General features: G+C 39.4%; 1 protein-coding gene and 1 long non-coding RNA gene across 2 annotated transcripts in view; one reads left to right on the forward strand and one right to left on the reverse strand.

The window, feature by feature from the left end:
• Positions 1 to 7,097: 7,097 nt before the first annotated feature.
• On the reverse strand, positions 7,098 to 23,426 carry CD164 (CD164 molecule). The gene is made up of 6 exons (XM_045544155.1): positions 23,135 to 23,426; positions 20,643 to 20,726; positions 18,813 to 18,884; positions 16,562 to 16,597; positions 11,283 to 11,339; positions 7,098 to 9,631 (listed from the first exon to the last, which is right to left on the reverse strand). The coding sequence occupies exons 1-6, from the start codon at positions 23,307 to 23,309 to the stop codon at positions 9,465 to 9,467; spliced, it is 591 nt and encodes a 196-aa protein (XP_045400111.1). The 5' UTR covers positions 23,310 to 23,426; the 3' UTR covers positions 7,098 to 9,464.
• Positions 23,427 to 23,765: 339 nt separating this feature from the next.
• Positions 23,766 to 25,183, forward strand: part of LOC123633153 — a 35,656-nt gene continuing 34,238 nt past the window's right edge. Inside the window, exon 1 of the long non-coding RNA XR_006733555.1 lies at positions 23,766 to 24,198. This is a non-coding gene — a long non-coding RNA (uncharacterized LOC123633153). The remainder of the gene's footprint in view (positions 24,199 to 25,183) is intronic.

Consider the following 25,183-nt stretch of genomic DNA (forward strand, 5'->3'; position numbering starts at 1 on the left):
ATGATTGAAGAGATACGCTGCTTAGCAGGTCATTTTGGGTTTTGAAGGCAATGTATATCACATTTGAGTGTGCTACTTCAACCCATCTACAGAGTCACCCATAAGATTATCATTTCTGAGTGGGGGCCAGAGCAAAAGAAGCCTCTGTAGCAGGTGTGAGTTACAGTACAATCTGTGCTGCCATGTGGGTCTCACGATCCAGCAGATCCAATGATACTCAAAGTATCATGGCATATAGGGACATTGTATGGAGCCTGTCAAACACCTGTAGGAGAATCACAAGGCAGATCTTTAAGCTTTTGGAACCAATTTATGTCGTCTTCTGAAGATGACTATTCTCCTTATAAGAAACAGTTTCTGGCTTACTACTGTGTCTTGGTAGAGACTGAATGCCTAACCATGGGATAGCAGGCCATGGTGTGGCCCGAGCTTCCCATCAAAATCTGGGTGTAGTTAGCTAGCCTAGTCGTAAACTTGGACAGCACAGCAGCAATCTATTGTCAGATGGACATGGTCCACAGAAGACTTAGCTTGCTCAGGCAGGTCTAGAAGGTGGAAGCAGCATAGCTTTCATGAGCAGGTGGCTCAGACTCTTTTAATGCCAACTCCGGTTTCATTGCCTTCTTTCCCTCAATCCATATGTATGGCCTTCTGGGGTGTTCTTAACAACCAGTTGGCCAAGAAAGAAAAAAAAAAAAATCAAGCCTGGTTCACAGATGAGTCTGCATGATATGTTGGTTCCATCCAAAAGTGGACAACTAAAGCACTACAGCTCCACCCAAGAGTGCCCCCGAAAAGCAGTGGTGAAAGAAACCCTGCCAGTGAACTGAACTTCCAAGTAGTACCCTTGGTTGTCCATGTGTCTGAACTGAGAGATGGCCAGAAGTACAGATCTACACTAATTCATGGGTAGTTGCTGATGGTTTGCTAGCTAGTCAGGGAATTGGAAGAAACAGTATTGAAAGGGTGGTGATGAGGAAGTCTGGGAAGAATCTGTGGATGGACCTCTTAGAATGGGCACCGACTGTGAAAATATCTGTGCCCTATGTTAATGCCCACAAAGGCATCCACAACAGAGGAGACTCATCAACCAAGCTGACAAAACAATGTGCATTGAGGTTATCAGTCAGCCTCATTCCCCAGCTACCACACTGCTTGTTCAATGGGTCCCTGGATAATGTGGCCACAGTGCTAGGGATAGGGGCTATGTGTGGGCTCAGCAACATGGGTTCCCCCTTACCAAGGCTGACACTACTGCCATGTGCCTAATCTGTCAAGAGCTGAGACCAATACTGAGACTGCAATGTGGCACCATCCCATGGGTAATAGCCATCTACCTGGTGGTAGGTTGATTACATCTCTTGCAGATTAGGCACTTGTCAGTATGCATGTCACCCTTGATAAGAGGAAAGCCATGTTTTGCCTCTATCATGAAGGGGGAAGAGATTCATCTTCACTGGAATAGACACATATTCTGGATACGGATTGCCTTCCCTGCCCACAATGCTTCTGCCAGCACCACTATCCAATCCATGTGCTCACAGAATGCCTTACCCACCATCATGACATTTCCCATAGCATTGCTTCTAAGCATGAAATCAATTTCGCAGCAAAGGAAACGCTGCTATGAGCTCATGCCTATGAAATTAACGTGCCCCAATACCCAGAAGTGGCTAATCTAATTGAAAGGTGGACTGGTTCACTGAACACTCACTTTATGACAACAGTTAGAAGACACCACACTGAAAGGATGAAGTTCTATCTTACACTATATGCTTTAAACCAGAGTATATGGGTCCAGGAATCACCAGGTGAAAGTGGGAGTGGCTCCTCTCATGACTATACTTCTCATCCTAGCAATGTTGAGCCATGCTGGTTTGGAGACCTCAGTTTCCAGGGACACAACCATGGTTCCACTGATGCAGGATCTAAGATGAGACTGCCATCCTGCTTTCTTATGCTACAGAACCAATAAGCAACAAAAGGTGTAACTATTGGCTGGAATGATCAATCCTGATTACCAAGGGGAGATTATATTGTTAGTACAAAATGGAGGCAAGGAGGAAAATATTTGGGACACAGGCATGTCTAAGTGCCTGAGTACATCCATGCCCAATAGTAAAGACTAATGAAAAACCACAGCAAACAAAACAGGTAGGACAACTGGAGGACTCAGACCCTTCAAGGGTAATGAATATTTGGGTCATTCTACCAGGTAAAGACCCCCGGGCAGCTGAGGTTCTGGCCAAGAGCAAAAGAAATATCAAATAGGTAGTGGAAAGAGGTCAAAGATTTACAGAGACAAGTACTGTAGTAGCTTTGAATATTTTCCATTTTCCTTTTATATTTATTTGTATGTTCTAACCATTTTTTTCTCCATTTTAATTTTTTTTTTTTTAATTTTTTTTAGACAGGGTCTCACTCTGTTGCCCAGGCTAGAATGCAGTGGTGCAACCATAGCTTACTGCAACCTCAAACTCCTGGGCTCAAATGATCTTGCTGCCTCAGCCTCCCAAGTCGCTGGGACTACAGGCATGGGTCACCACACCCAGCTAATCTTTTATTTTTTGTAGAGACAGGGGTCTCACCTGTTGCCCAGGCTGATCAAGAAGGATTGCTTGAGCCTCCTGTGCTCAAGCAAGCAATCATCTTGCTCATCTCAGCCTCCCAAAGTGCTCGGATTATAGGCATGAGCCACCACAGCCGCCCCATTTTAATTTTATATACAAGTTTTTGGAGGTTAAATTTACAATTTTGTCTTTAGGTAGCAGAATGTTTGGTGGAACAGTGACAGCACTTAAAGAGTAATTAACATAACCAACAATAGATACAGTGACTGTTGGTACTGGGCATCATTACATGTTGGGGAAGGGGAGCAAACGTGACTTGTAAGAAGTATAGCTGTATCTTGTTAGGTAGAAGTAGAGCTGTTTCATTGTTGTTCAGTTTTAAAGCATGTAGGATGACACGTGGAAACTGAGTACCCAAAGGGGTAGGCTGTGACCATTATCAATTTATTGCCCTCAGCTCCCAATCTGTCATTGCCTGCTCTGTGATAATGTAACTGGACCACGTGAATATTTCTCCTTTACTAGGTGGCATGTTTTGTCAGTAGAGGGCATGGGCAGGATGCTGGAGGAATTTCCTTTCCTGGGTCTGGTTCGGGTGTCTCTAGGCAGACACCCTCAGTGCCCAGCTCCAGCAGCTCAGAGCTTCGCAGTGGAGGGCCACTGGCGTGGCATATCATATGCATGGTGTACCTCATACCTCCCTGGATGACTTCCTAGAAGACTGCCACTGGTGTGACATCTCCCAATGGATGGCATCTGTGGCACCCTCTCAGATGGATTTGCAGCTACCATGAAGTTCACCATCCAGAGAGCCAAGACTGCATCCTCTCTGATGAGGTCTGGAATTCAGCTTTTGGGACAGTGGGTAGTGCCTGCTTCGTGTCTCTGGGATCCCTGTATTCTTTAGAGTTCTCTTTACTGTTTTGCAAATTTTTATTTAAAATTCTACAGATACTATGCCCCATCACTCCAGTTCAGTGTTAAACTTTTCCTGTTCATATTGTGTGGCTTCTGTCTCCTGATTGAATAGGGTGTCTGTATCAACCAGAGTCCAAAGACTTGAAGAAATACTGAAAAAAATCTTTTCACTATGGATTAGCATCTTGTATTTTGATTAAAAAAAAACACTACAAATTGATATGAAAAAATAGAAAAATAGACAATTCACCAAGGAAATTATTTCACTCACCAGAATATTAAAATGTAAACACTTTCAGTACCAAGTGATACCCTGCTGGTGGGAATTGGATAGCAATCTCAGTCTGTTAATACATTCAGCGTGCGCCAGGCATGGTGGCTGCCACCTGTCATACCAGCACTTTGGAAGGCCAAGGCAGGAGGATCACTTGAGTACAGGAGTTTGAGACCAGCCTGAGCAACATAGTAAATCCCCAACTCTACAAAAAAAATTTTCTTTTTTTTTTTTATTAGCTGGGCATGGTGCCTGTAGTCCCAGCTACTTGGGAGACTGAGGTAGGAAGATTGCTCGAGCCCAGGAATTTGAGGTTGCAGTGAGCTATGATGACGCCAGCTCAGGCAACAGAGCAGAAGACCTTGTGTCCTGGAAAAAAAAAAAAAATTCAGTATGGAAACCCTGTGATGCAGCTTACCACTTCTCCATATTTACTCCAGAGAAAGTCACACACAAGGTGGCAGGTACAAACATATTCTCTGCGAAATCATTGGTATAAAATGACAACTGTAAACAACCTATCCTTCAATAGGTGAATACCCACGTCAAGCATGGTGTTCATACCTCTTATACCAAATACAGAAATTAAGAATTTGGTACAGCCATATACACTAACATTGAAAAATCTCCAAGTAGTGGGTGAGAAGTTACAGGATGATGTTAAAATTAAAATCCACATTATATATTCTCTAAAAGTACATAAAACTGCATGTTTATAAATTATAAACCAATTACAGTGATTACCTCTGGAACACAGAGAAGGCAAGAAGGGAAATGGACTGGGGATGGTCAAAGCAGACTCAGACCTTATCTATAATATTTAAAGAAAAAAATTTAAGAAATTAAACTTATGTATTACTTGAATACTTAAATATTAAGACATTAAAAACCCTGTCTAGAACTTTTTATTCTAGCCAGGATGAAATAAGAGACTGCATTTATTCTGAAACAACTAAAAAACTGGATAAAATATATGAAAGTGTTTTTTTCAATGCACTGGATATTAGGAGGGCAGTGATCCCTGAAAGACAGGAAACCACTGACCCATCTTACTGCCTTGAATTTCCAGGTCATGATGCAGGGAGGAGGAATGAACCCAGGCAGAGCCCAGTGGACTTCCTGAACCAAAGAGGTGGAGAAGAAAGTCAGGGGAGATGAAGACAGCTAATGTTCCCATGGCAGTGGACCAGAGAGGAGAAAGCTGCAGAGACAACTCCAGGAATCTGCAGGGGATGCCCTTGAGTATTCAGCAATGAACTGATCAGCCATGCATGAGGGAACTACCCAAGGCTGGGGAAAAAGTTAGAGGAAACAGCACCTGGAGGTCACACAAGGCTAGGAATAGAGCTCATTCCTACTAACCCACACTGGAAAGCCGCATGGAGGGACTGGGCACTCAGAAGGGTCTTGCCTCAGTACTGGGCAAGCAGCAGCTCTAGAACAAATACCGTTCTCCTCTCACCCTCACAAAGCTTAAAAGACTCAAAAGGATCCAACCGTTTTCAGTAACTTAGCTATGTCTTTAAAGAAAGCTCAATAGAAATACAAAATTTCTATTGTACTTACAGAAATACAAAAAAAATTATCCAGCATCCAACAAGATAAAATTTACTGTTTGGCATCCAATAAAAAAATACCAAGCATGCAAAGAAATAGAAAATATGACTCATAACAAACAGAAAAATCAATCAATAGAAACTGACTCAGATGTCAGAATTATAAGTCATGAGCATTAAAACTTCTTACCCTAACATGCTAAAAACCTAAAGAATGATTGGCATGTGGAGACGTGAAAGATATTTTTTAAAAAGCCCAAATTGAACTAATACTATATAAACGAAAACTACATCTTCAGATGAAAAACACACTGAATGAGATTAACATCAGACAAAGCAGAAAATATTAGTAAACATATAGACAGTAATATAAATGATCTAAAATGAAACAAAAACATTAAAAAAACCCCACAAAACCTATGCATTGGTCAACTGTGGGTCAACTTCTAACAGCCTGTGTAATTGAAATCCCTAACAAAGGGAGAGAACAGAAAAAAAAAAAATTGAAGAGAAAATGGCTGAAAACTTCCAAATTTGTTGAAAACTATAGATCCAAGAAACACAATAAACCCCAAGAACAAGAAACAAAAACTACACCACAGCGTATCATAATCAATTTGCTCAAAACCAGTGATAAAAAATCTTAAAATCAGCAGAGGAAAAACAGACGTATACAGGAACAATAAAGATGACAGCAGACTTGTCATAGGACACAATGCAAATGAAAAGACAATGGATCAATACCTTTAAAGTACTGAAAGCAAAAAAAAGTCAACCTTGAATTCTACATCCAATGACATTCTTTCAAAAACAAAGGCACTTTATACCAATCACGTGTAAGAGACACAAACAAGGCCAATGTTTTTCACATTTCAAACAAACTACTACTTAGGGAAAAAAAGGCAAACTAAATGGAAAGAATTTATCAATAGCTATACCAGCAAGTCACAGAGAAACACATTTCCATAATTAGAAATGTTAAAGGACATCCTTCAGGCAGAAGGAAAATATTAGTTAACAGGTTATCTACGTCCTAGATGAAGAGCACAGGACACAATACTTACTTCGGTAAATGTAATGAACCTCTTACCTAAAAACCTTCCTAAACCCTATTCTTATCAAAATAATGTCTAGCAACATTTTAGGGAGCTATTAAGCTTGGCACAGTTTTATAATACTTAGCAAACTTGACCATATATAAGGCCAATACAAAACCAATAGTTTATGATTTCTAAGGCAGATTATACATCTACCCCTGTAGGTTTTAAGGCTTAAAGAGGAGTACTTAAAGTCTCTCAGTCCAAGTCCAGTGATTTATTAATACAGAATATAATTATGCCCACAACATGGACCAATGTAACCAGATTTTGCACCAGCATGTGGCTTTTAAGTTATTTATATACCAAGTGCTCTAAACAAAAGCCCAATTTTACTTTACATGCAACCCAACTTAACAAAGCAGAAAGTCACAATTTTCACATATATAAAAATAAGATGGTACTTTTCATAAATTATTGGTAAACTAGAGCATACCTATTGATTTGTGGAAGACTAACTTGCATGTCACACCCATAGGCATACCAAGTCCTCCCTCCAACTATCATTTCTAAGGCTTTCTTCTCTGCTGATGAATACGTACCTTTGCAATTATCTGCTGGTCTAGAGGAGCAATAAAAATTGAGTAGACAACCTACCCCCAAATTAACCAATAAGGTAAATTCACTAGCATTAAATTTCACAATGAAAATGCAATACACACTTCAGTCAATAAAACATAGATTAATTCAATAAACATGTAAATTTATTTTAAATCAGTTTGGTACATGATACAGATTCGTTTTGCAGTTTTTAATGAATTGAAATAGAAATTTCTAAATACAGCAGTGTCTGTCTGTGCAACAAGTATCTGTAAGGTAAAATAAGGTATTTGATAGAACGTCTGCATGAACAAATCAGATGAAAAATCTGAAAAGGTTTCTGTATACCTTCTGGATTAAAAAAAACCCAAAATTAATGGCTCAAGATACTACATTGCTAAAGGAAGAGAAGAAAGAGTCTGAAAGGCTGTGAGTTCTGTTCCAAGAGCGTGTCTGCAGACTTGCAAAAACTAATTTTGTATTATGCTTTTATTATTAGAGCAGTGCTCAAAATTACAGAAGCTTCAAATCAAATTACATTTTCACAAAATTTGCTACATGTGTTGACACTGATGTGTGGTAAGGAATTCGTATCCAGGTAAATGACAATTACATCATTGTAGCTAATTTTTGCCACCTTGGAAGGGATGGAAATTGTTTATTTCCAAATCAATCTTACAGCACTCCCTAAAAACTAACAGCCATGGCACCATAATAAATTTTGTGAGGTACCTAGATTGTTACTATTAATGGAAACACAAAAATGTGAGGTAAACCTACCTTTTCCCAAAAACCTTTGAAGCCAGAGATTTTAAACAATTAAGGCACTTGAAAACATTAGGTGTATATACATGTGTGCAAGTAAAACAAACTTTAGCTGTACCAGCAAGTAACAAAGAAACAGTAAATCTTCATTTTAAGAACCTTTAATTATCTAAATGCAAAGTTTCAGTTTATGAAATGAACCAGAGAAATCTATCATTTCCTACCATAAAATACTGAAAACCAAGTGCTACCCTCAGCCACTATCGGCCAAAGAAACTCTAACAAAAAAACTTTAACGTCCTAGAAAAGCAAATCCCATTTCAAACTAATTAAAGCCCCTGAACTAATCCAATGAGTCAAAGGCAAGGGAGAAGTAACCCTCTAAAACTGAAAAAAACTAGTGCTTTTCAAGAAAACTATAGAAATGAAAGTAGGCATGCTTATTATACTACAGGATTGAAACCAAGGAAGAGAGAGGAGAAAGAAAAAGAGAAAGCACAGTCTATTCATCCAGGGCAATCATCAAAAATCTAATCAACCAAAAATCCTTGTTTTCTGAAATTACATTGGTTACATCTGCTGTCTGAAAACTTAAAATGATTGTCTCATTTAAAAAGTTAGTAAATGATCCTAAAACAACTTATTTCCTTCTTGCCTCATGAAAGAAGTTACTTTTCAAGAAAGCTTGGCGGAAATCCTTTCAAGGTACAATAGAGTTAGGATACTTTTTTGAAGTACAAAGAAAAATATGATTAAACCAATTTTATCTCTATACTTTTCAACAGCTGTAAGAAAAACGTTGGGAAGTTCAATATATGGAAGCTTTTGATTTTGTATAATATCCTTTATCTTAAGTTTCTCAGCTCTGAAATAAAGTAGATAATTTTTCAATTAAATATTAACAGTATGATATCCAAAAGCAGGATTATTACTGCTCACATCAACAGTTACACCTTCAGACCAATCTTTACCTTCCTTAATGTGAACGAACAAATCACAAACATTAAGCTACACTAAACCTTTCAGTCTGTCTTTTAAGGCACTGTTCTTTATTTTCTTAATGATATAAGGTGCTTTACAAGTATGAACAATAACCTGTTATGCATTAATGATTTGTATCCTTTCCATTCATTTCTTTAAATCTGGAATGTAATTCCCTGTGTGGCATCTTATTTCTAATGTAGAAAAAATAACTTATCAAGCACAAAATTTTACTCTAAGGATACAGTTTAGTGCTACTAAATTTATAAGTTTATTCCAATTTTGAAATGATAGCTTGAAATCCACCTGATTGGTAATCATTTGGCACACTCTCCTCAACTATGTTCGCTAAATTACATCTTGAGTTAGGATGAAAATAATGCAGCTTTCAGGCTTCAAAATGACTAAATTTAAACTGCCAAGAGTCATAATGTTGTCTGCACAAGACAACATTTTCCATCACTTACAGAAAGTTACTTTTGGCATGTCAAGAAAAAAACATAATCCCACAGCAGCAGCCATTTAAATTAAAAGAAGACAGCCACTAGGATTCATGCAGAATATTTTAAATATTTCTGTTGAACAAAATGATTTAACTGATTTTTCTTCAATGACGATGCTCCCAAAAAACCTATTTGCATCCTTTGGAAATTTAAAGATCCTGGAACAGCGTCTTCCATGTGGGACATCTTGAAAGATGGTATTTTGGTTTCAGTGAGTTACACGAATGAATTGCCAGTCCTTGTTAATTTACAGGGTCTGTTTACAGAGTGTGGTAATTTCGTTCTTTAGATTTGCAGAATTTATACAGAAAGAAAATTACAGCTTGCACACCCAAGACAAGGACAATTCCTCCAATGAAACTGGCTGCATCAAAAGTAGACTTCCGCATAGGTTGTGAGGTTGGAGTCAAAGTGGTATTTGTTGTACCTGTTAGATAAGACACAAGAAATAACAATCCTCAGTAAGTCTCATGATCCTCTATCATAATTTTAAGATCCACCTGAGCCTATTTTGCTATGTGTTAAATTCTATAAAGTATTTCCTTTTGAGTCAAAAATTTATCTCTAATGGAGGAAGGCAACAATTTATCAGACCCATTTTTCATTCTACCCCAGGATATCAAGTGGTCAGTGCTGCTATACTGTTTCAAATATGAAAATAACAGAAAAAGATTCTCCTCGTATGCAAAATTATGCCCTGTGAATATATCAACCACTTAAAAAATATGCAATAATTTCTTCAGATTATTTATGTTAATTATCAGTGTAAATATTAATGCGTTGAAAATTCATGACTTTTGAAATTAGGTATAATATAATGTCAAGACCAGGTGTGGTGGCTCACACCTGTAATCCCAGCACTTTGGGAGGCCAAAAGCAGGACTGCTTAAACCCAGGAGCTCGAGACAAGCCTGGGCAACATAGTGAGGCTCCATCTCTTAAAACAAAAAAAAATTATCTAGGCACAGTGGTGTGCACCTATGGTCCCAGCTACACAGGAGGCTGATGCAGGAGGATGCCTGAGTCCAGGAGTTGGAGGTTGCAGTGAACTACAACTGTACTATGGCACTTCAATGTGGGCAACCAAGTGAGATACCATCTCAAAAAAAAAAAAAAAAAGACAAAAATTCAGTTGCAATTTTTCAAGTTACAAAAATAATCCTAAGAATCTACAATTAGGTCAGGCATGGTGGCTCACGCCTGTAATCCCAACACTTTGGGAGGCTGAGGTGGAAGGATCACTTGAGCCCAGGAATTTGAGGTTACAGTGAGCTATGACTGGGCCACCATACTCCAGTCTGGGCAACAGGGCAAGACCCTGTCTCTAAAAAAAATTAAAAAAAAAAAAATAAAAATAATCTGGAATTTATGATTTCAACAAGCAAAAGAACTTGTCATTAAAGGCATCTAAAACAGTACTGTCAGCAAATTTTACATTGTAAGAAAATATTTACCAAGTCATAAGGAAAAAGAACATGAAAATTTGAATTTCCTTTCAGGAAGTAAAATGTTTAAAGAGTAATAAACAAGCGAGAAAAGCAGCAAAAACATAAAGCTGAAGAAATCACAAAAGGCAGGTAAAAGATTCATCAGCATGAAGACAACAGTTTATTCTGAACATGAATAGAGAAAAGGGTTCCTAAACTGTGTCCCATGGCATAGCCTCAATCTGATTTAGATTACAGTATGTCAAATCATCAGTTAATAACAAGTTAATTTTCACATATACTTTCAACAATTTCTGAGGAATGTTAAGAAATGGTAAGAAGGATGGTGAGGTGCACATCTGGTAGTGATCTTAACTTTTCTCAGTAAAAAGGATAGAAATCAGTAGTTACAAATTAAATTTCAGTACATACAAGTTGTACTGAAAGTGTTTTGGAAAAACATTACTTAACTCTAAAGTTCATGCCAAATGTGATTACACATTTAAAAACTAGAAGAGGACTCTCAGCAAAATTGTCATTATTTTATCCATAATCATTCATGAACAAAACTGGAAAATGGTGGTAGAAATAGTAAAAGGCAACACTGCATGCACATCCTACATCACTGTTAGTTTTAAAAGCCTCAATTACCTGATGTAGGAACTGTGGTGGACGTTGTAGAGGAGGAAGGCAGAGTTGTGTTTCCAGCTAAAATGAAAACAAAATGTATTAAAAAATCTTAAATCTCTAACTTCCCAGTTATCTAATATCTTTTAAAAAAGTAATGCTACCAACTTCAACATGCTTTAAATTTTTTGAGATAGAAGCCAAATTTCAGCTAATGGCTCTCTAACATATCTACACACCCAAGAACACTAGCATTTAAATGTATTTAAAAACATTAAGCAATCATAAAATTCTTATCTATGTTAATATCTATGTATCTAAGTATGGAATCTACATATAGATCTGGATAAAGTTTGCAAAAACTTTATCTTGCTCACACACAAGTGTAAGAATATTTAGGTGAGGGAACTATAGAGTCTTTATAAATAATCTTACTTCTAAGACAAAAACTATTAAAGTCATGGGAATAAATAAGTACAACTTAGTACCTCTTATGTGGGTTATCAAGATTTGCCTATCTTTATCTTCTTCACTTCAGGGACTGGCAAACTTTTCTTAAAGGGGCAGATAGCAAACATTTTAGTCTTTGTGCACTGTGTAATGCAAAAGCGGCCAATGACAACATACAAATTAATGGGCATGGTGTGTTCCAAGAAAACTTTATAAGAACAGGTGCCCAAGGCCCCCAGTTTCCCAACATAGATTATAAGAGCCTAGTCAACCACACTGCGTGAGACATGTTATTTCTAAACAAGTGCACACTCTGAGAAGAATTAGTTTGAATATAAAGTCATTTTAGGAACTGAAGCTCTCTTTGAATTACAGAGTCATCTATAAGGGTTCTCATACCAGTATTAGAAAGGAAGGTCCTGGATATAGTTCATACAAAGTAACATTTTTCCTAGACCCAAGAGCTAGCTACTTAATGGATTCAAAGTTTGCTGGAGCACTTGAGAAAGGTTTCACTAAGAGGTTGTCCTTAAAGTTAGGGTCCAAATATTTGGAAAGTAAGAGGACATGCTCTAGGCAAGGAGTCACTAGCTAAAAGGGTTCCTTATCGTGTCTCAGGAAATAATTAGGTCGGTCAGGCTTTATAGTGCAGGGGCTTCAATATGAGAATTTGCTTACTCTGGTGGGCAACTAGGGATGACTTGGGAGGAAGATAAGGAAGATTAATCACATGAGGTTCATAAACATTTATTTTCTTTTTAATACAAACTCATCATGAAAAGTGTTTTATATTTTTATGAAAAATGTAAGGTGTCATACATACAAATGTTAGTTTTTGCACTGTTTCAGAAAAATGGATTTGAGAACTAAAGAGAATTTGGAAACAAATGCTACTTCTGTGTAAAGTATGTTAACTGAAGAGATTTCGAAGTGATATGCTTAATTCACAAAAGACAGAGAAAGGGTGCCAAATAACTGTTGATAAAGCATTAGAGATGAATTTTTCGTTGTATTATATCGTTTTTAAACTGATTAAAATAAAAGAAAAATAGGAATAAGCATCCTCCCAAATCACACTGATAAAAAAGAGGAAGTCCTGTTTTTAACAAGAGTAGGGCTTGACAGTTTGAGAATACCACTAAAAAGTAGATCTATAAAAAGACAAGGATTCTCGTAACAGGTAGGCTGCCCATATTCCAAAGTTGACAGGGATACTATGAAGCTAAGGTATTCTCATTTTTATAGGACCATGAGTAAAAGAGAGTCTTTTCTGTATTTCTGAAAGCTCTGGTTGGACTTCTCTATTTGTATTGATATTAATAGAAGCTAACAGACGATATGCTAATAATCCTGATGGCTATGTTCATACACATTTGTTTTCTTTCCCCTCTTGCTTTGAACACTGCTGTATGTACTTTATCCATCCTGTTCTTGATTCAACAGTTCTCTCACCCTCATTTCTCCATGCCATGAATATCTTATAGAGAAATATCTGATCTCATCTTTGACAGGACTGATTCTTATACAGAATTCCTAGAGCAGAGGGTATGATTTTAAGACTCATTATTCCCTTCAAGGTTTTTATTGCTTATGTGTAACTGCAAAAAATACAGTTACAAGTTAAATAAAAACACTATTATTAAATCTGTTTGAGAGTGTTAGGGGAAAAAAATTCTGCAAATTTGCTATTGGTTCTTACTACCACCCTCGAACCATGACAAAACCTAATTCTTTTTGTAAATAGGCAAAACTTTTTTTTTTTTTTTTTTTTGAGACAGAGTCTCACTTTGTTGCCCGGGCTAGAGTGAATGCCGTGGCATCAGCCTAGCTCACAGCAACCTCAGACTCCTGGGCTTAAGCGATCCTACTGCCTCAGCCTCCCGAGTAGCTGGGACTACAGGCATGAGCCACCATGCCCGGCTAATTTTTTTGTATATATATTTTTAGTTGGCCAGATAATTTCTTTCTATTTTTAGTAGAGACGGGGTCTCACTCTTGCTCAGGCTGGTCTCGAACTCCTGACCTCGAGCGATCCACCCGCCTCGGCCTCCCAGAGCTAGGATTACAGGCGTGAGCCACCGCGCCCGGCCTCTAGGCAAAACTTTTTTAAACATTCATTTTTTTGGAAAAAGTATTAGGCTGGATGACATTTTCAAAATAAAGCCATTATTTGGGGAATATACCTCTACTAATTTACAATATGTTACTATCATTTAAAAAAAATAATTCATAGGTTATGAAAAGTTGCTGTTGGTCATAAGAAAATTCAGAAAATACAGTAAAGACATTTAAGAAATCCCACCACCCAGAGTAACAAGTTACTTCCTCCCAGACATTTTTCTAGGTGGGCATATAACAAAAGATAAAATTATACTAGAACTGCTTAATACAGTTTATCTTCTACTTAACATATTACAAACATTTCCCCCTCTATCTCTGACAAATTTTGGTCCTTCTGCTGTTAGATAGTTGTATTATATATATTGGGGGGAGGGCCATTATAATTAACCTCATTACACATCTTTCTATGTAAATCAAATTCTCTTTGCACTGTTTCCTTAACTGTCCCTTAATTTCTCACTGTTCTCTTTAGAGGAAGCAACACACACAGCCATGTAGAAACCACCTAAAGTGTTGGTCAACTGATGCATTTTCTGCAGGCAAGCCCTTATTTCTTTCCACTTTACAGAAATAAAAACAGGTAAAACACTCATGGTAGTTCACGGGAGGACCCAGGATGGAGCAAGCAGCAGAGAACTACACCAAGAGTGGACTCACAGGGGAAGAAATTAAAAGTGAACCCACAATGGTTTGGGGGAAATTGTCTATTCCTCTCTGTTCACACCCCGCCTTTCTGGAAATGAGTTTTCTCCCAACACCTCTGTCTGCTTTTATCAACCTTTAACATCCTCCTTAGTCAATGATTTCTAATGGGTGCTAAACATTTATGAGCATACCACTGTATAATAATGAGCTCAAAATAAGTTTTGTAGCATTTGCAGATTTCCATGTCATTGTTATTTCCACCTTAGCCAATTTCAAATTACCAACATGACATCACCGAGCATAGGGTTGGCAAGAGCTGTGCACAACTGGCTAGCAAAAACTGGTTCAAGCCAACTCCAACACACCACTGTCCAAGTCTTTCAAACTGAGTTCTTGTCCTTGTTACAGCACTGGACTACTTTTTCCTTTGAAAAACAACACCTACAACCACATGCTGTTAGTTTCTTGGACACATTTTTCTGGGTTTTCTTACTTCCATACCCATCACCCTAATTGGTTTCCACCCAGGTCCTCTTCCCAGCCATTAGATATTGTTTCCTAGAACTTGCTCCTCAAGCCCTACCTATTCTCTATGTTCCTCCAGTGGCCTCTACAACTGCCTATGTTGATCTGTATTTTCCCAGAGCTTTCTCCAGACTTAGTTTCCTGAAAATGGATCAAGATCCCACTTAAATGGACTCCAGGCACCTTAAACTAAAATCCCAAATGACAGCCCCAATCAGCTGCTCTTTCTCTCTTGCTTACTTTGGTGAAGACTCCTCCCCTTCTTTCTTATCACTCTGCTGCCCCTCAGCCACCAAGTCTTACCGTTCTACTTTCTAGGCCTATTTGCATACACCTGTAGCCTCCCTACTTGTTCTCTAGAATTGTGGTAACAGGTTATCTAACCTCCCTGAGTTCACTCTGGTCTCCTTCCAATCTACTCTCCACAATGACAGAATAAGTCATTTTATTAATGTGCAAGTATGATCATATGACCTACATGCTTGAAATCTTTTAAGATTACCAGCAAGGCGTACAAAGGCACTTTGCAATTCTGCTCTTGACCTGGTGACCAGGTCCAGCTTAACTCCTCATCTTCTACTGGACATCCCCTCACCTCATTGTACTCTTTCACATCTCCACATGTGCTGACCAACGTGGACCACCTGGACAGCTCTCCCCATTATTTTACCAGTGTAGTTTTAGTCAGTCAACATCTTCACTAAGATATCACGTGTGTACCATGCTACCCAGTACACTTTCCTACAAATTCCCCAACACATGGGCTCACTGACATCTTTCATTGTTCCTACACTAGACAAAATGCTGGCTTATTTCTGCCTCTATATCCCTATCCCTATCACCTACCTAGCCTAGTTCTTCTCCTGGAATAGTTGCACTTAATATTGGTAAAATGTTATTTATTCTTCCTATCAAATTAGTAAGTTTTTAAAAGGAAACATTATCTGATGCGGCTGAGAGTGTGATAAAACTTTCCAGTTGTTGATAGAAATGAAAATCATACATCTTTGTGGAAAGCAATCAAGAGCCTTAAAATAATCATACCCTCTGATGTAGCAATTCTGCTTCAATCAGTCCTATCACAGATACATACAAGTATAATTTCGTATAAGATGTTCCCTGCATGGTGAATGAGAGAGCAGGATAGATAAAGTGTGCTTACAGAACAATGCTTACAGTAAGAGAGAAAATACAAAGGTGCATGAGCCTATCATTCAGTTTCGCAAAAAGTATACTTATTTAGATATATACATAGAAAAGACTAGAAGAAACTAACAACTAAAACATTTTGGTGTATCTCTACATGATGGAAACTATAATTTTCTTTAGGCTTTTGTATTCTATTTTCCAAGATTTCCACAAAATTACACTGGAGCTACATGTCACTGTCACAATTGGTACACATTAATGTAATTATTGTGGTCCAAGACTAAATAAGTGTTTACTGATCTTTAAAATTATACTAACAACTTTTACGTATTTGATTATTAAAAATGTATCCATTAAGAGAGCTTAAAAATACTGAAAGACAGAGGAAGAAAGAGTTAATCATCTTAAATTACCTGTAGAATTGGTTGGCACTGGGGTGGTAGTGGGCACTATTAAAAAAAAACAAACAAAAATCATACACATCAAAGTTTCAAAATTTCACATTCTACAATGCCATTTCCCAACCTGCAATCATTTGAGTACCACTTTCACATTTTTACATTTAAGTACTACCTGTGGAAGAGGCTGACAATTGCCCCCACCCAAAACCAGTCTCCTCTTCTTTAGAAATAGAGCCAATTTTTAGCAACACCTCCCTATCACCTTGGAAAGACATTTCTTAGCTTCCCACACATCTAGCTAGCCACTAGTAACTTCCAGGAAGCATCCTTTTAAGGTAGATACGGGCCTCTCTCATGCCCTTCCTCTTCCTGCTGGCTGGAAAATCAATCTGATGGCTAGAACATGAGCACTTATCTTGGAGAGCAAGATCAAAGCTATTTTTGAGAAATGAAAGAGTGAAATCATAAAGGAGCCTGAGTCCCTAATGGTTGTAGAGCCATCTCTAGCACTCTAGATTTCCTTTACATGAGAGCAAAGTAAATTTGCCCCTTGTTTAAGGCATTGTAATTTGGGTGTTTATGTCCTTCACAGCCTAAACTATTTGTAATTGGTACATCATCAAATAAGCAGCATTACTTAATCTTTAAATCAATATTTTAAAAAATGTTTTACATAATCTTCTAAGGAATATCATGAAATCACAAGTCTGAGTTATTAGTTTTTTTCTAACACACATTAAAATAATTATTAAAAATGCTCTTAGACCACCTAACCAGATTATACACCCTACATAGGGTAAAACTAATCTAACACTAATGAAATTTTCAATTACAAAGTTCACACTGGGATGGCAGGTGGGGCAATGCTTACCAAAATTAGAGTGTCAAGGTAGTCTTTCAAGCTTTCTGACACACTCCACAAAAATCTTTTTTCTATTCAATTATTATCTATTCAACAAATTAGGAGTATGACTTTCCCATTAATTTATGATCTCATTAAAAAACTCAGCTGTTTAAACTAGAAATTTTAAATGTTTTGCATGACAAAGAATAAAGGTTAAAGAGCAATCAAGTTCCTCAAATTAAAATACAGAAAATAGATGGATATAGAAAAGGTTCATTTAACCATAGCACACACTGTGATGGAGACAAAATGTAACAATCACCAGTACTAGAACTCCAAAAGTGCCAGAACAAGGTTGTCCAGGCCTGCAAGATGCAAATAAAGACAGAGTCTAAACTGCAGTCAATTCCTGGAAAAGCTTAAGGAAAAAAAAAAGTAGATGAAACATCTACACTTTAACATTCCACAGTACAGATAAATCACTAAACTTCAAAATATTGTAACAGAGGGAAAATGGAAAAATGTTTTAGGAGCTGTCTCTTTAAAAATTCCCTCATTCTTTTTGGAAATTAAAACCTGCATCTCTGCCCAGGCACGGTGGCTCACGCCTGTAATCCTAGCACTCTGGGAGGCCAAGGTGGGAGGATCACTTGAGGTCAGGAGTTCGAGACCAGCATGAGCAAGAGCAAAACCCGTCTCTACTAAAAAAAAATAGGAAAAAAAAAAAAATTAGCCGGGCAACTACAAATAGGAAAAATTAGCTGGGCGTGGTGGCACGTGCCTGTAAGTCCCCGCTACTCTGTAGATCCAGCTACTCCTGAGACTGAGGCAGAAGGATTGCCTGAGCCGAGGAGTTTGAGGTTGCTGTGAACTAGGCTGCGGCACTCTAGCCCAGGCAAAAGAGCAAGACTCTATTGTCCCAGGGTAGTGTCCTCTGTTCTCTTTGTGCCACAGGAGATGGCTCAAGGGAACTATCGGGGAAGTCACAATCAATAGATTGTGGAGATGTGTAGATGGCTCAGAATCATCAACTATAGTTAAACAGCAATAGCCTAAAACTGAAAACCCTCCCTTTAAAAGCTCTGTATTTCTGCTTATAGTGAGGAAAACTGGTACCTTAAGACAGGAGTCTGCCATTTTCATTTGCCTACAAATTAACAAACCTTTCTTTCCTTCTCAGACTATTTGTCCTCATTCTTCTGATGTGGCATCGGGGACAAGGATGAATTGTAACAATATTATCCTTTGTTACAATTCATCCTTTTATCAATCAGTATGAATATGCTATTTACACCTAAATTTTTGACAAGATGAGAATTATGGCATTGCTTTAAACAAAACACTGAAACAAGGCTTTGTGAGGCAATGATCTTTCCCACCTCTTTGGCCACCTTCCCAGCAACCAATAAGAATACATACCAGAACACAAGTCTGTTGTGTTCACCACACGACAATCACTAACTGTTGAATTATGAGAACAGTAGCTCTCAGCTGTTATGAAAAAAAGAGAGAAACAGCACAAACCATCATTTATATTATCTTTGACTTTGCTACTAAACTCTAAAATTAAACCCAAACACATTAAAAGTCCACAGACTAACAAATACTGTTATTCCCCTTTTCGCATTGTCTTAAAGATATTACACATGATCCCTCCAAAATGTTATCCCTTAAAAATCCAAATAAGGCCAGGTGCAGTGACTCACACCTGTAATCCTAGCACTCTGGGAGGCAAAGCAGTAGGATTGCTTGAGCTCACGAGTTTGAGACCAGCCTGAGCAAGAGCGAAACCCTGTCTTTACTAAAAATAGAAAAACAATTAGCCGGGCATAGTGGCAGGCAACTGTAGTCCCAGCTATTATTGCTTGAGCCCACGAGTCGAGGCTGCAGGGAGCTCTCCTGTCCCCCGTGCACTCCAGCGCGGGCAACAGAGTGAAACTCTGCCACCAAAAAAAAAAAAATCCAAATGGATAGATAAATCTGAAACACTTAGATCTCAGAATTGTGGCATATCTACTGTACAATCAACGGAGGCAGCCAGGATATACAAGAGAGCAGAGTCAGCAGGGAGAAGTGGTCAGGATCTTTTAATACAGGCTTAGTAAGCAGAGGAGGTGCTCCAAAGCAGCCGAACCTCTGTTCCAGGTCTCACTGCTCTCATATAATAGTTTTCTTGTATAGGTAGACTTGGAGCAAAATAAGGGGAGAGCCTTCCCCAACAAATCTTAAAGTAGAGCGTTCAATCTCCAAAATTCACCAACTCCTATAAACATACATATATAAGGGGAGAAGGGCATCCTAAAAAATTCCATTTTATGACCTAAAAAAATGACACACAAAAAACTCAATTTAACCTCAAATTTAGTTAATATCTTAATTTGAAAGAGGTTTTTGAACTTTATGTAGTGATATAATTTCTAGAAGTATTAAAATTTTCAGCAAAGAATAAACTTAACCTGCAGTTTTGGCTTTTTCTTTAAAACAAAAACCCACAAACTGATTATTTTACTGATAGAAAAAAATGCAACCACTCTACATTAATAAAACAGATAAGAATAATTTATGGCATAATCCCTTGGTTCTAACAAACACCTTATTGGCAATTATTACTCCCCCCTCAATCAAATGCACATAAAGCTAACTTACTGTAAAATGTAACAGCAGCACAGGAAAGTCAACTCCCCCCATCTCATTCTCCCCCCATATCTAAGCATCCAATAAAGTTTCATAAGGTCTTTTTATAGTTCATTTTGCAGGACATCTGCAGATAAATGTCTCAAACTGTTTTCAGAGGAAAATTTTCTTTAACAGCTAATTCCAGTATATCAGCATATCCTTAATCCCTAATAATGGTCTAAAATCTTTCTTCCTGGAGGAGGTGGGACGCTTCTCGGCCTGCACTCCTTGCCAAAAAAAAAATATCTTTCTTCCTTTAAAAGGTATTAGGAAAAAAAAAAAAGCAGGGCATGGTGGCATACACCTGTAGTCCTAGTTAATGGGAAGGCTGAGGCAGGAGGATCAAGTCTAAAATTCTCTCTTTGAAGGGAGTGGATGGGAGACAAGAAATTTTCATGGGGAGTGTTAAACAACTAGCATTTTGAAGGAGTACTGGATTTGCAAAATAAACAGTGCATGCTATCCTAAATGTTCTACATAACTTACAAATGGTCAAAGAATTAGAGTATTTAAAAATGTTATAACGAGAAAGTTTTGCATTCTCAAAATGACTGCATCCCCAAGGTTTCTTACCTTTACATTCTATCCAAAAGCAGGCAGTATTAACAGTGCTAGCATTAAAACAGGAAACACAGCTGTTGCGGCCTTCACAGGTTTCTGGGAGAGATGGATGGGAGGGAGAAAAGTATAAAATCAATGAATTAACTGGTATCTCATTTGGGTTTGTTCTACTTATCTTTTTTGAACAATAAGCAGTATACACACTGCCAGAATTACTAATTCAGAGAAGTGATACAACTTTATAAACTGGTTTACTAAAAAATTCCAATAATTACAAATTATGAAGCTATAAGTAAACTCGTTTAAAAAAAAAAAGCTAGTAGACACACTTAGTACCTCACAGCACTATCGTCTAAACAATCCTTTCTCACAGGGCAGCCATATGAAAGCCACTCAAGGGTTTCTTGAGGCATTTCAAAGCATCCTTACTACACAAAAATATTGGAAAAAAGGCTTTGCTGTAAGACCAAAAGCCAAAAAGGCTTTTGCTGTAAGACCAATACTACACATAAGGAAATCACTGCCCCCAAATATCAGATGAAACCCTGGGATTTTTAATAGTAATAGATTTATTACAGGTTGAATCCAAGCTCTGACGATGCTCTTTCTGCAAAGGAGTTAATTTCTCAGGAATTCGTGATTCAAAAACCATCCACTCTTCACAGAGCCCTCCACAACTGGGAACAACATCTGGAGGGGCCACATTCATGTGCATGTAATTCAACAAGTTAACAAGTTATTTGTCAATAGTTTATCTATGCTGAAAGGTCCAGAAAAGAGTACTCAAAGAAAGCTAATTACAATTCAATGTCTGGACAAACGAACGGACTATAGTGGGCTCTACTCATTTTCCTACAAACTAGATGCCTGCAAACACTCTCATTTGCTTTCCCCTGCCAAAAAAAAAAAAAAAAAAAAAATCACTCTGCAAAGGCACTGCGTTTCAATACTTTATCATTAGTATTTATTAAAGACTGGGACATGCATGGTGGGGCGGGGGCAAGGGGGTCACAAACTAGAAGTAAATTCTTCAGAAGTTTATATAAATAAAAAATGCTACCTGTGTAAAATCTTTTGTGCTTGATGAAGGGTGTAGTGGAGTGAATGTTATTTACAATGAACTAAACTTGCTATCTTTCAGACTGTACCTTATCCAACTAAGATTTCCAAACAATGCAAATTATCTCCTTTGCATGCATTTCAATTATACAAAGGCAATTGATTTGCTATTCCCAAGCTTCTCTTACACACACACACACACACACACAACTGAGAGGAAACTGCTGATTATGTAGGAGACAAAAAACATTCTGCTCTATCATCTTAAACATAGTGCGGTTAGAATTTACAATATTGTACTGCAATTTACTTTTCTCATCTAAAACTTTTTAAATTTTACCATTACATATCTTTCTGAAACTAACACAAAAAAGCATTACATTTATAATATCTTAACTTTTATAAACTACTAAAACTAGATAAGACGTTTTAGAACACTATGAATGACATGGTAAAATCATTACACTTCAGCAATCCTACGGTCAGGAAGCCAAGATATCCCTTTACCCCATTGTTAACTAGAATAACCAATCATACCATACTGCAGGTTTTAAACATCTAGTGCTTCTTCACCGTATTACCTCCAGTTTATCTTCCCTCCCTCTCGTGCTGTAACAGCATATGCCAAATTCTGCTTTAAAATTTGTGTATGCCTTAACCAACCCTACTCCACCGCAGAGTTTACCAGAAGCTAAGTTGTTCATGCCATTTTAGAAAATCTACAGACCCGAGTTCCAATCCCGACTCCACAACCAACTAAACACACGGTCCCAGGAGAATTACTTTATCGCCGTCTTTCTGGCTTCTAGGTTTCACTTATCTTCCTGTTTAGACTTAAGTACTAAAAAATACGTATCCTTTGCACAGAGCATAGAATGTAAAGCCTTAACTCATTAAATGATCAAATCTCAGTTATATCCCATACCTACCTGCAAAATCAATGTAATTAAATCTCAGATGATTATTTTCTCAGACCCGAGTCTGCCACACGAACAAGCATTAGCGTCTTTCTCTTCCCCCAACTTCCGGAGAAGGGTACCTCGGGAGAGACACCCTGAGTCGATGAACGACTAGCCCCAGCGGCAGGGAGTTCGCTCTCACCGCCAACTTCAGAGGGGCGTCAACTCGCCCCATCATCAACCCCACAGCTGCCACCGCGGAAGGAAGCCACGTCCCCACTTCCGAGCCCAAGGCGAGACTAGGGAATTACGAAAAGTACCGCGACGGGCAACGCTTTGGGGTCGGCATCAGCCCTACGGCCCGAGGGGCTCGCCCGGCCCCTTCCCGCCGGGGCGCTTCCCACTCGCGCCGGCCGCGGCTGGACTGGGGCGGGCCGCCATGTTGCCCGAGCAGCCGCCGCACCCCGAGCGCGGCCCGCCGGGCCCGGCCCTCCCCTCACCCGGGGGAGAGAGGGCGGGCGCAGGAAGCCCGCTGGCGGCGCCCACCTGGTACTGGAGTGGTGACTGGCGGGACGGATGTCCCCAGCGTCGTGTTTATCTTGGTGGTGGACTCCGGAGTCGTCCTGAGTGGGACCAGGGTCGTGTTCTGTCCCGCAGATAGCACACAGAGCGCGGCCAGGCAGGTGGCGGTCCAAAGCAGCGGGCAGGAGAGCGCCGACATCGTGTCCTCAGCGCTGGTGTCCGGCCGAAAGCTGCGGCGCGCAACGCTCCGTCAATCCCTCCGTCCCCTGCGGCGCCGCCTGCGAGAGTTCGCTCCCCCGCGGGAGCGCGCTGCGGTCACGTGAGGGGCCCCAGGCCGCGGCGCGCGGGGGCGAGGCTGAGCGGAGACGGGGCGCGGGCGATACCAACGGGAATTCTACGGGGAGGGGAGAGCAAGGGAGTCCAGAGGAAACCGAAGGAGGCTGTCCCTCAAAGCGACAGTAGTATACCAAGGACACTCCCAGACTCTGCAAATGGTTTTACTTGCCCTCAGATTTCCACACGAGCAGTTGGGCTTTCCTCGTGCCTACCGTAGGGAAACCCCCCCCCGGCTTGGATGGAACAACCTACGTGACGTGGCGTATGGCGTCCCCCGCCCCGAGCGCCCCGCGAGGGCGTAATTCCGCGGCCCCACGTGACCTGTGGGGCCGCGCCTGCGCGACACAGGGCGGAAGTGTTTTTGTGCCGTGCTAGTAGAACGAGAGCAAGAACTCAATTTGTGCTGTGCTACCATGTCCCAAGAGTATTTACTTATATCCTCACTAAGACCCCCGCCTTTCTCCTTGAAGATCGATTTTGCTGGAAGTAACCTTGTGATGGGACTCCCTGGGGAAATGGAGACGCCACGTGGTTGAGTTTCTGCTCTGCCGCCTACAGTGAGAGCGGCGGAGGCACCGAAAGCGGCCCCATCCAGAACTGCGTAGTATGTCCGTCACGCTTTCCCAGGCTGGCCTTTCCGAATTGTAATTTCAGACGGCGATAGCAGCACTCAACTCCACCACTGTAGTCAGAGAATCAAAGGCGGTCTGAATTGCAAGGCCATTGGGTCCGTTCCCATCCCCACGTTACAGGTGAGGAAATTGAGACTCAGAAAAGTGACTTGACCTAGACACAGGATTAATTGCCTGGCGTCAAAGCTGGATTTTTAAGTGCCTGTAAGTGTTCAGGCACTGCACAGGCTTTTAAGTAAGGGTGAGCGCCATCTGATGCCCAGTCTCAAAATATTTGCAAAATTTGATATGACTGTGTCAGTTGGTAAAAGTTAGACTTTAAAAGTTGTATTTAATGCCGTGTGTTTTCAATTGTTTTATGTTTATCATGTAATTGTAATTATGGCGCATTTACCCTAATAATGTGAATATTAATTACTTTTGTAAAGCCTTGTTTTGCTGTGCCACAAACACCGAAAAAGATGACTGCATAAGCGCTTTACCTTTTTAACTCGAGTCGAAAGTTTTATTTTCCCATGGAATCTAATCTATGGTCCTTCTGTACCCTCATGACTATGAACATTTGTTCCATTGACTACACTAGTTGGAGATTTGCTTGGATGTAAACAAACTGATGATTTTAACTGATCCAGCCTATGACTGTCAAGTAAGTAAGAAAGTCTGCTCTTTTCTCAGGACACCTCGCACACCATATTTAGCACATGCCTATCTGACACCCAGACTAAATGAAGGCAGAGTCAACTTGTATTTTTTTAAGGTTAAAAATATTATAGAAGTTCTGTTCTCATCCCCCCGTGGATTATCTTGTTTCCACTTTAGGATGAACACACACCACTTCGGAGACCATTGTTTCCCAATGTGTCATCTGAGTGTTCAACTCTAGTCCTCAGATTTTCATGAGTCCTCATAAGGGGGCATTTCACTGTTTTAATACTAGAAAACCATTGGCTTATTTTATCTTGCATAGAGGTACATCAAGGACATTTTCACCATTCTAGAGAAACAGCTTTATTTTCAGTTCCTGAAGGAGCCAGGTATCTCAGCCTTGGCACGATTGAGATTTTAGGCTGGTTAATTCTTGCCTGTCCTCTACCTACCCCTCAGT

Source organism: Lemur catta, chromosome 2 (genome assembly GCF_020740605.2).
Source record: "Lemur catta isolate mLemCat1 chromosome 2, mLemCat1.pri, whole genome shotgun sequence".
Lineage (NCBI taxonomy): Eukaryota > Metazoa > Chordata > Mammalia > Primates > Lemuridae > Lemur > Lemur catta.